The sequence below is a fragment of the Balaenoptera acutorostrata genome, chromosome 19, assembly GCF_949987535.1.
Source record: "Balaenoptera acutorostrata chromosome 19, mBalAcu1.1, whole genome shotgun sequence".
NCBI lineage: Eukaryota > Metazoa > Chordata > Mammalia > Artiodactyla > Balaenopteridae > Balaenoptera > Balaenoptera acutorostrata.
In genome coordinates, this window is record NC_080082.1 from 17,416,195 (window position 1) to 17,427,205 (window position 11,011).

The 11,011-nt window shown below is 42.2% G+C and overlaps 1 protein-coding gene across 1 annotated transcript; it reads left to right on the forward strand.

Annotated features, from left to right (window-relative positions):
• The first annotated feature begins 222 nt into the window (after nucleotides 1-222).
• On the forward strand, nucleotides 223-9,482 carry PSMD7 (proteasome 26S subunit, non-ATPase 7). The gene is made up of 7 exons (XM_057534468.1): nucleotides 223-411; nucleotides 2,521-2,612; nucleotides 3,501-3,593; nucleotides 4,279-4,376; nucleotides 4,940-5,020; nucleotides 7,310-7,401; nucleotides 8,534-9,482. Exons 1-7 carry the CDS (start codon nucleotides 338-340, stop codon nucleotides 8,970-8,972), a joined length of 969 nt encoding a protein of 322 aa, XP_057390451.1. The 5' UTR covers nucleotides 223-337; the 3' UTR covers nucleotides 8,973-9,482.
• Nucleotides 9,483-11,011: the final 1,529 nt, after the last annotated feature.

The window sequence follows — 11,011 nt, forward strand, 5'->3', positions numbered from 1 at the left end:
AAGCCGCAGCGGGTGACAGTACAGGCCAAACACCAGGAGGTCAACCTTTATCAGTCTCCAGTGTCCTGTTAGCTTTCATGACCTGGGAAACTCGCAGCCAGTCACCCGAGGCGGGTCCCGCCTTCCCCGGCACTTCCCCTCCTCAAGGTGGCGGCGGGAGCGACAATCCGAGCCCGACGCGCGCGGCACTCCGGAAGCGGAAGAAGGAGCCGCGCGGCGGCGGCCCAACCGGAAGGGGAGGAGCCGGGCCTGGAGGATCCCGGAGAATCGTTGCTGTTCCGGCCGTCGGTGTCTGCGGGTCGCGGGCAGCAGGGCCTGGCGGGCGGGGTGTGTCGCGATGCCGGAGCTGGCGGTGCAGAAGGTGGTGGTCCACCCCCTGGTGCTGCTCAGTGTGGTGGATCATTTCAATCGGTGAGCGGGCGGCACGGGGCGTCCTACCGGGGCCGGTGGCGCCGCTGCTGCTGAGTCACGGCGCGCTGGGGATGGCGCGGCGGCCGCAGGGGCTCAGATGCACCAGGGGCGGCCCTGTGTCACCGAGGGGCCCAGACCAACTCCGTTCACGAAGCCCCAAGTCACCCGGCATCGTCTCCCCCGCCGTCCAGCCGGCACTCCGGGAACTGGGCTTCTCGTTCCTTTTACCCAGTCCGTACGATGCCAGAGTATGGGGGGCAGGCTTCACTTGCCCCTGATCCCCAGGCCTCGTGCCCATCTGTCACCTCGTCCGCCCCTTTTCGCCTGAAAGACTCGGTGTCTGGTAGGAAAGCCCTTCAGACTCGCACTTTTTGCCTCTGAAGGCCGTCACCGAAATTCTGTTCTCAGCGCTCCGAAGGACTCCCTGGAAGAACTGTAGTTTTAATTTAACTTGTGAAAGTTTCCAAGTGGGACTCTGGTTTGACGATAGCTTAAAACGTAGATGTTTTAAGTTTTAAAGTCAAGTTTTTCTTTTAAAAATGAGACTGGTTGGAGATGTTGGCATTAATGAATAAGAAAACATCCCACAGATGTTTCTTCCGCCTTCGCTTGCTTGTTTTTGAGCTGTTCGTCCCGCCGGACCTGTTACACGTGTTCATAAATTTTACAAGATAATTAATTGACTTGGAAAGTTGTAAGACCCAGTTGGGAGCATCTGCTGTAAAGTCATAGTTGCTAAGTGCCCATCCTCTTGCAACTTGCTTTGTACAACTCCCAATTCAACTAGAGCCAAAACCAAACTCAAGACTCCTGTGAGGTTTAGGGTCCCCAGTTCAGTTCCATTGCTTTGTAGCACCCTTAGCCTAACAGGATATGCGAGCTTTCCCACTGTACAATGATTAGTATTTTTCTCCTGTAGGATACTAGAGGTGCTAAGAGGGCAAGCATCTTTTCAGTTCTGTTCAGTAAATTCAGCAAACACTTGTTACGGGCATAGTGAAGGCAGACACTGCAAGCTGCTCTGTCAGACAATTGCAGGGTTTTTTAAAACGCGAATGGATTTTTGTAGATCAAAAGAAAGCCCATGAGTGTGGAAGTTTCCTTTGAACTTAGATTTCCCAAAAAATTAGAACCACCAGAATACAGAATCCTTAACTTTGGTCCAAACCCTAAATATAGTAAGCATTTATAAATTTGCCAGACCATATGTTAAGATAAATACAGTTAAATCAGTATGAAACCAGCAACTGTTAAGGAATTGTAGTTCATTTCACAGTGACTTTTGCCTTTGCATTGAACACAGAATTGTATTGTTTCTGTATGTTACAATTGTTAGTGGTTAAAGGAGAATTCTACATGATGACCAATGAAATGAGATATAAGTGAAACACTTGCAGTTCCTTAGGACAAAAATCATTGAGGAGGTTTGATATGGAAATAAATATTCTGAAGTAGTCTTTCTGGTTCATTGAGCCCTCCTCCCAGTATGATTAGACACCAGCCCACTTCCAACTTCTGCCTAATTAAGCCATTCAGAGACCACAAATGGCACACACATGCTTCTGGGTCAGAATCATTTTCTGAGCCCCTAAATGGTACAAAGAATTATAACATCTATTGGGGCTTGTTGACATAGATGTTCCAGAGAAGAGTTGGCAAGCTGGACCATAAAACTGGTTCAACTTTAGCATCTTTATCCCTGAAAAGATTTTTGAGGACAGAGAAGATGGGGAAAATTTAAAAGAGAAAGGTAAGCTGCAGAGGAAAAAATAAAAGTAAATGTGATTTCAAACACCAAATAACATTTAAAACCTTAAGATCTGGGGAGTTTTCATTTTCTCCATTTTAAATTTCTATAAAGTTTGAGATTTTTTTCCAAGCATGTCTGTCTTTGCAGTCAGCAGTGAAACTGCCAGTGTCCAAAGTTCACGAATTACCCATTATATTTATTAGAATTATTAAGGACTAACCCATTATATTTGTTTAGTGGGATTAGTTCCCAGATAAGCTAAATTGTATCTGTACCATTGATATTTCCTGTTGGGTATCTTATTGTTGGTCCACTTCTGTCTGTGCCCCTCCAGACTGACCTTCTGTTTTCTCATTCAGAATAGGCAAGGTTGGAAACCAGAAGCGTGTTGTTGGTGTGCTTTTGGGGTCATGGCAAAAGAAAGTTCTCGATGTATCCAACAGTTTTGCAGGTAAAAGAAAAATTTGTCAATTATACCTCAGTTTTTTAAAAAATAAATAGGCAAATTTTACATTTTCTGAGTATGGTTAAAATGTCAGTTAACTTTTAAAAAGAAAGAAACTTTCGTGGTCTCCATTTTTTATTATAACCAAGCAATTCTATTTCAGAATTGCTTAAGTATAGAAAAGGGAGGCTAAAGGCTACACACTGAACTGGATAGTAAATATTTAAAACTTGCAGGCCATACGGTCTCCATTGCAACTGCTCAGCTCTGCTAATGTAGCAGGAAAGCAACTATAGACAGTATGTAGACAAACTAATAGGTATATTGCAGTAAAACTATTAAAATAGGCAGCGGGTGTAGTTTGTCAACCACTGTACTAAACTATTAACCATGGTTATGGGTAGGCAAGGGGGAGATAAAGACCTTATCTTTTACACTGTTTCATAAATCTTTATAAGAATGTATCCATATATTTTATGATTGAAGCAACAATAATAAAGAACAACAAAATAATTCCTGGCATGGCTGCTAGACTAGAGGTCACTAACTCCAGTGTCTAAAAGGATCAGGCAGTGATGTAATTTGCCAGACGGGAATATTAGGAAGTGATGGAGCTTTTAGCAAACTGAAGAATGTGTCCTTTACAAAGGGGGTGGCTTCTGTCTGGCTCTAGCCAGTTGCTGGGTCTTCCAGTTTTTCAAGAGAACCTGGAGGTCTCGATTTGTATGTGAAATCTTCCAGTTTTTACTAAAAGCAACTCAAAAATAATTTTAATACTGTGTTGGACAAACCAAAGACATGGATCAGATCTGGCCTAGGGGTCTACAGTTGTGATATGTGCCCTTAGAGTTCTATCTAACACCCTAAACTGTTTTTTGTTTTTTTTCTCTCTAGTCCCTTTTGATGAAGACGACAAAGATGATTCTGTCTGGTTTTTAGACCACGATTATTTGGAAAACATGTATGGAATGTTTAAGAAGGTCAATGGTAGGTGGCATTGTGGCACGTGGGTGTGTGTGTAGGTATATGTGTGCCCATAATGCCTTTTCTAAATAGTCACTTTTCTTTGTTTAATGTCAAAGGCCCTTTCACTTAGCTAGACTGAAGTAAGACTAGTGGTAGTAGAGGAATGAGGTAGAATAAATGAGAAACTAGAGTAGCAATTTAAGGCCAGCTAGACCACCTAGGCTTCAGGGGAGAGAGCTAGCCCTCTACAGCAGAAAAGCAAAGAATGGTCAGATAAAATCCACCTGCCCCTAGAGCTTTAGTACCACCAGGGTAAATATCTCTGTTACATGTGTCGCTTTCATTTTATTTCATTTCAGCAACCACATTGCTTTGGAAATGTTTATTCCCACAACACTCACAGTTGTAATCTATGTGACATGAACTTGAATTCGTTTATATATTGCCTTGGAATTGTTTTCTAGTTGTTTCATGTATGACTGGTCTCCTAAACTAGTCTGAGATATGTATATCTCTAGATTTCCCCTGCTGTTTGTTTTCTGAGAATCCTGTTTTTGAGTTTTAGATTTCATAGGTATGTCAAGGTTTAGATGTCTGGAATTTCTGTAAAAGCTAGAGAACATAACTACTGGAGTTCTTACCCTTTTTGAGGGAAATATATAGATCTTTATGTAACAATTCAAAGCCACTAATTTTTCCTTCCCAGCCAGAGAAAGAATAGTTGGGTGGTACCACACAGGCCCTAAACTACACAAGAATGACATCGCCATCAATGAACTCATGAAAAGATACTGCCCTAACTCAGTAAGTGTACTCCGTCTTTAAAACTCGTGACTCATATTCGTTGCCAGCTAACTCAAGAAAAAGCATCCTAGGAAGGATGTGGATAATGAATCATTTCACGACTTTTTCTCTATAAGCTTGTGTTAATTTGCAGTGTTTTGTGTAGTATACGGTAACCCAGTGTATTTAGTAAAACATCTGTTCAGTGCTAGGTATAGAAGTTATCTTCCTTAATCCTCTCAGTAACTGTATGAGATTGTTATCCTCTTTACAATGAGAAAACAGGTTCAGAATGGTTAGTAAGGTCTTCTAAGTGTGGGGCTGGGATTAAAATGCTGGCTTTCTTGACTCTAATCTCCTTCTGCTTGATAACCTCACTATACTACCCCTCAGCTTGTTAATGGATGGGGTTGAAGAGCAGAGCAAATAAGATAATTTGAAATGTAAAGTTATTCTTTTTTCTGAAAATTCTGGCTTATATCTGGTTGAATGAATGAAAAAGCTTCAGTAATCATCAGAATGGCTGCAGTTATTCCTTACGTGCTCAGTATGAGGTGATTTGCTAAGATTTGTTTTTCTGCCAGGTATTGGTCATCATTGACGTGAAACCAAAGGACTTGGGACTGCCCACAGAAGCATATATTTCGGTGGAAGAAGTTCATGATGTAAGTCATCTTGCTGTGAGCCTAGGAGATTAGATTTGCTACTTTTAGGGCCATTGGGTTTTTTTTTTTTTTCCATTTTCAAGTCAACAGATACTTTATAACAAAGAAAAGGTTATTGGTTTCTGTCAGTAGTTTGATATTATGTTTTTTTCCCCCAAATTTGAGTCACCAGATTTTAGAAATAGGACCATAGAAATCTAAAGTCCCCTTTTACAAATGAAATTGAGACAAAAGTAGTCAAATGATTGCCCAGAGATGTTCTCAGCAAAGTAAATGCAGAGCCTGGTGAGCTTGGTCTTAATCTAATGCAGTTTCCACTGTTGGCCCACCTATATAGTGACTATATTAACTATCTAGTCTATAGCCAATCCCTATAGACTAGATCCTAGGTTTTCAAATAGAGTTAAGAGCTGCCAGGAGCTAGATGGCAAAACCCATCTGTATGATTTGACACCTGTATAGTCAGCTCCATGGCATTCAGTACCAGCTGTGTGGTCTGTTAGCTTGTTTCTTGGGTATGGACATGAAGAGCTGCCAGAATAGCTTTTCTCTATTTCCAAGAAAATTGAACTCAAATTCTAGGATAGGATTTGATGTGAAATTGTATATGAGTTTTGTTTTGAGCGTAAAATATTTGCACTTAGGGTGTGCAAAGAGCTCACTCTTGAATTTCCAAAGTTGAACGGACAGACTAAAGGCTGTCTTTCTTCCTTATGGTTATCCATATATTCAGTTTTTTTTTTTTTTTAAAGAAATTCACGTTCTTTTTATTTATTTATTTATTTATGACTGTATTGGGTCTTCATTTCTGTGCGAGGGCTTTCTCTAGTTGTGGCAAGTGGGGACCACTCTATATCGCGGTGCGCGGGCCTCTCACCATCACGGCCTCTCTTGTTGTGGAGCACAGGCTCCAGACACGCAGGCTCAGTAATTGTGGCTCACGGGCCCAGTTGCTCCGTGGCATGTGGGATCTTCCCAGACCAGGGCTCGAACCCGTGTCCCCTGCATTGGCAGGCAGATTCTCAACCACTGCGCCACCAGGAAAGCCCATATATATTCAGTTTTAAAATCTGGAAAAGGCTTTGTTAAGTTAGTTCCCTGCAGGTGTTCCTTGCACTGAGCTCTGTGCTCCTATTTCTCTTTGCCTTGCTTCCAGAGAGCTTAGATCCAAATTTATTGCCTAGTTGCAGTAAGACTTTCATCCCTGGTCTTGATATAGTTGTTATAAGTTAAATTTTACCCTGCCTCTTTCAAAAAGGAATTAGAGGCTGCTTATACATACACATGCACATGCATGCACGCACTCGCACACACACACACCAATGAAACAAGATCTTTTAATAGAGGATGGAGGGGATGTAAGGGTCATATAATAAGATGAAGCCAGGGAAAATCAGTACATGAAAAGACATGCCACGAAGTCCAGCACGAGTGTTGAGGGCTCTGACCATCCTAGCATACAAAGCCAAGAGGAAGATGCCATTTGCAGGATTCACACTGTCCTGGGTAAAATAACAACAGCTAATGTTTATAGCACTTAGTGTAAGTGAAGTGACTTTCCCAAGATCTCACTGCTCCCTTATCACACATGGCAGAGCCAGGCTTTGAATCTAAGCAGCCTGGCTAGAGTCTGTGCACTCACTGCTGTGCTGTCGTGCCTCACACACATTTTACAGCCTTTACAGGAGATGTACAGCCTCTTCTGGCACTAGATCTGAGAGAAGTTTCTCCTAAGTCCCATCAAGAAGTCACTAAGTGATACAGCAAACCACATCCACTAATGGGTTCCTTGACTAATTCAGGTCACCAGAAAATCAGTTATTCTAACCACATTGCTTTGGTGCTCTGACCATTTGACCCAAGGGACAACAGATGGTTAAAAGCTGTATCTTCTGACATGAGCTTGCCTCAAGTAGAGGTGTTATGAATATTGCCTATTTTAGAATGAACGCTTATAAGTCCTTAAAATTTAGCCAAATCAAGGCTTCCCTGATGTTCAACTCTACTGCAGGCTTGAGAGAATATCAAGATTTTCCTTAGAAATAAACTAACGATGATTCCCCACTACATCTCCTCCCTGAGCAGGACCACTGTGACTTCAGCTTATAAGTCACAGTGCTTTGAAAGCTTTCAAAGCAAACTTTACCCACCCTTGCCATGAAAAAGCCAGTAATGACACCCATGAAGTGATTTGGCTTAAAGCAGAAGAATCAAGGCATGAAAAGGAACATGTGCCAGTTTGTTCATTTGTTTGTAAGTAAATAACTGTAGTTAAGTCTCCTCTCCCAGGATGGAACTCCAACCTCAAAAACATTTGAGCACGTGACCAGTGAAATTGGAGCAGAGGAAGCTGAGGAAGTCGGAGTTGAACACTTGTTACGGTGAGACTTTAGGACAGCATCAGAATCAGCAGCAGCCCGAGACGCTGCTCAGTGTAAAGAAGAGATCTGTATCAGGAATAGGGAGACCTGGGTTCTAGTCCTGGGCCATCTCTAAAGTGTCCTGAGTTATGATTTATGAGTCTGTGGACAGCACACCTTGTCTGGAAGCTGTAATGCTGGCTGTGACGGGAACAGATGTGTGAATTATTTAAAAGCAAACGTGTGCTCTTTCAGTGTACCTCCTTTTCAATGACTGTAGCTAGCCAGTTTTCTACAGAGAATCTGCATCTTGGACTGGGATGGATGGATGGATGGATTGATTGATTTAAATTTATATTTTATTTATTTATTTTTGGCTGCATTGGGTCTTCATTGTTGCACGTGGGCTTTCTCTCGTTGCGGCGAGCAGGGACTACTCTTCGTTGCCGTGCGTGGGCTTCTCACTGCCGTGGCTTCTCTTGTTGCAGAGCACAGGCTTTAGGCACGTGGGATTCAGTAGTTGTGGCACACGGACTCAGTAGTTGTGGCTCGCAGGCTCAGTAGTGGCACACGGGCTTAGTTGCTCCGCGGCATGTGGGATCTTCCTGGGCCAGGGCTCGAACCCACATCCCCTGCATTGGCAGGCGGATTCTTACCCACTGTGCCACCAGGGAAGCCCTGGGGTTTTACTTTTAAATCCTCAGCTTACATAACCCTGACTGACTTACTTGAAATGGTCATAGATTTTCTCAAACAATAAGATGCCTTCCACTTCAAAAAGTTACTGCTGACTGATTTAAAAGCTTCTCCCAACATCATATAGATGCAGGTGGAGAAAATGCCACCCTTTTTAGGAACAGGGAACTTGAAGTAGAGAGGGTTTTTTTTTGTTTTTTTAGTGAAAATGATTTCAGTTTAGCTCTCTCTTTTCTTTTGAAAAATGCCCTGTGATGAGAAAGATAAAACATATTCCTCCAAATGAAAACAAGATTAAGGCAATTTTACTCAAATCTTTATCAAATGGGGAAGTAACATTTTCCTTTGGAAAACTTGCCCCTCCTCACAAACTTAGTATTTCCTTAGAATGTGAAAATCTGCGTGATAGTACAGGACACTGATGTATTTTCCTGCCCTTTCTTGTGGGTTCCTACAGAGACATCAAAGACACTACAGTGGGCACTCTTTCCCAGCGGATCACAAACCAGGTCCATGGTTTGAAGGGACTCAATTCCAAGCTTCTGGATATCAGGAGCTACCTGGAGAAAGTGGCCACAGGCAAGCTGCCCATCAACCATCAGATCATCTACCAGCTGCAGGACGTCTTCAACCTGCTGCCAGATGTCAGCCTGCAGGAGTTTGTCAAGGCCTTTTACCTGAAGACCAATGACCAGATGGTGGTGGTGTATTTGGCCTCGCTGATCCGTTCCGTGGTCGCCTTGCACAACCTCATCAACAACAAGATCGCCAACCGGGACGCAGAGAAGAAAGAAGGGCAGGAAAAAGAAGACAGCAAAAAGGATAGAAAAGATGACAAAGAGAAAGATAAGGAAAAGAGTGATGTAAAGAAAGAAGAGAAAAAGGAGAAAAAATAAAACATGTAGCTTTTTAATTTGTAAATTAAAATCTTATAAACTAACTCATTGTGCCGCCAGAGGGTTCTTTTCACTTTAAGTGCAAAAGCTGTATTGATGAGAGCTCTCTGGATAGAGGGACTAATCTTGTACCTGAACTGCAGCTTAGGCTGCTCTGAGTTGGGAATGTGATAGCTCAGGCTTCAGACTGTGTGAGAAAAGTGAAGAGACATAAACGTAACATTTTTAGTACTCTTCCTGCTTTTATCTATAAGACCAGGAGTTGAATTTTCCCCATCTCAAGAGACTCTTGGGGTCTGTTTCTGGCAGTCTGCAGAATTGCAAAATGGAATGCACGAATTCCATAAGTACTCTGCCTCAGAACACCTTGAGGTCTGACCCTCTGGACTCTGTTGAGAGTACCACCCCACGGGACTTCTTGGACCCGTAGCTCTGGCATTCTCGGGGCTTGGAATCCATCTCAAGATATTGTTTACCTTCGAAGACCCAATTAAATGGCTTGGTTTTTAAGTCTGTGTTGTGGTCGTTTTTGACTCTGGGTGTGGTGATCCATTGTTTTCAGAAGCAACCAAGACAGTCTTTAATTGAAGCTGCCTTAAAGAATTATTTTAGACTGAATCTTTTATGAAAGCACCTCATTCCTTTAAAAACAGACAGCTGTAGGGAGGAGAGCTCTCAACTGAGCCCAGAAGACCTGTGTCCTAGTTAATGCTTCAGATTCCTCATCTGTGAAGTCCCTAGAACAGTTTTTTATAAGAGACACATTCACTTACTATTGTAGTAGGTCTAAGTACGTCAGGCCACAAGGTTAGTGGGGATGGAAAAAAGTCTCCCCAAAGTAAGTTTGAAGATACTTAATCATTTGACTTACAGCTGTCACTTGGATATTAATTTCCTTTCTTGAGCGATTAGAACCTCCCTAAGAGTTCTCTAGTGCACCATATGGACTGTCAATGTTCAGATATTTAAGAATATAATGGCACTAAAACTAAGTCAGTGGAATCTCATAAACCACTTCATAATGTTATAATGCCTCAAAGTTACTGGAAGCATCCATTTTTAATCCACAGACCTGCCTGCCAAAGAACTAGTTGAAATTTGGGGGCTGATGTAGAGCTGAGCTTTTATCCTACACAAATAGGAGCACCCACATCAGTGGTCTCTTCAAGGTTCATTAAGATTCTGAGAAAAAAAAGAAATAGTAAAGGGAAAAAAACTAGAGAACCAAGTTTTGTCTACTGCAGCAGTCAAAAGTCAGATGGTTGTCACATCTAACCAAATAAAAGAAATACAAAATACATAGTTCAAAGCTTGAAGTGCATGAGATGCATTTAAAATGACAGGAGTGTGTTGAAGTTTTTGAGATTTGGTTGCCATGTTTAGAACAGACTGAGAAAGGGAAACTTTCTCCACAGTGGGCAGGAAAGAGCCAGGATGCAATGATTCTGAGGCTAGGCAGCGGGAAGGAGGAGAATGTCATCCCAAAGAGTGGTCTTTTATGTAGGATCGGGGCAACTTGAGACCACACAGGATCATATCCACCTTTAGTAGTATGATCTGCACTTAAAAAGCTTTCCCAGGTCTAACAGGACAATGCCACAGGCTTTTAAGTTTGTCACCATTTGATAAATTGGAATGTTTATTGAGCATATAAGAACGTGGGAATACCCAGGCCTTGTTATATTTTAATAGTTTGAGCCACATGTGGCAACATTGACTTCTACCTTCCTAACAGGCTCTTCAGTTCCTACTTGTAACAAAATTCATTTGTAGCCTCTAGAGTCACGTAGGCTCATTTTCTAAGGCAAAATTGCTGCCATCCTATATAAGGGGGGTGAACCTTGTAAGAATATTGATGAAGTCTTGTTTATACAAATAGCTCAGTTGACTGCAAAACCCATGGCCCTCACCTAAAATAAAGCCATGTGTTTGGATAGCTCAGCAGTCTCGAGATTTCTAAACTACTTCTGTTGTTTTTGAACACATTGAAAAAGTATCCTAGAAAAGTCTGATCCCAATTCTGGACCTCATATCCAGAG

Coding starts and splice junctions, on each gene's coding strand:
- PSMD7 (XM_057534468.1), top strand. CDS start 338: ATGCCGGAGCTGGCGGTGCAGAAGGTGGTGGTCCACCCCCTGGTGCTG. Junction 412..2,520: donor GTGGTGGATCATTTCAATCG/GTGAGCGGGCGG, acceptor TTTCTCATTCAG/AATAGGCAAGGTTGGAAACC. Junction 4,377..4,939: donor AAAGATACTGCCCTAACTCA/GTAAGTGTACTC, acceptor TTTTTCTGCCAG/GTATTGGTCATCATTGACGT.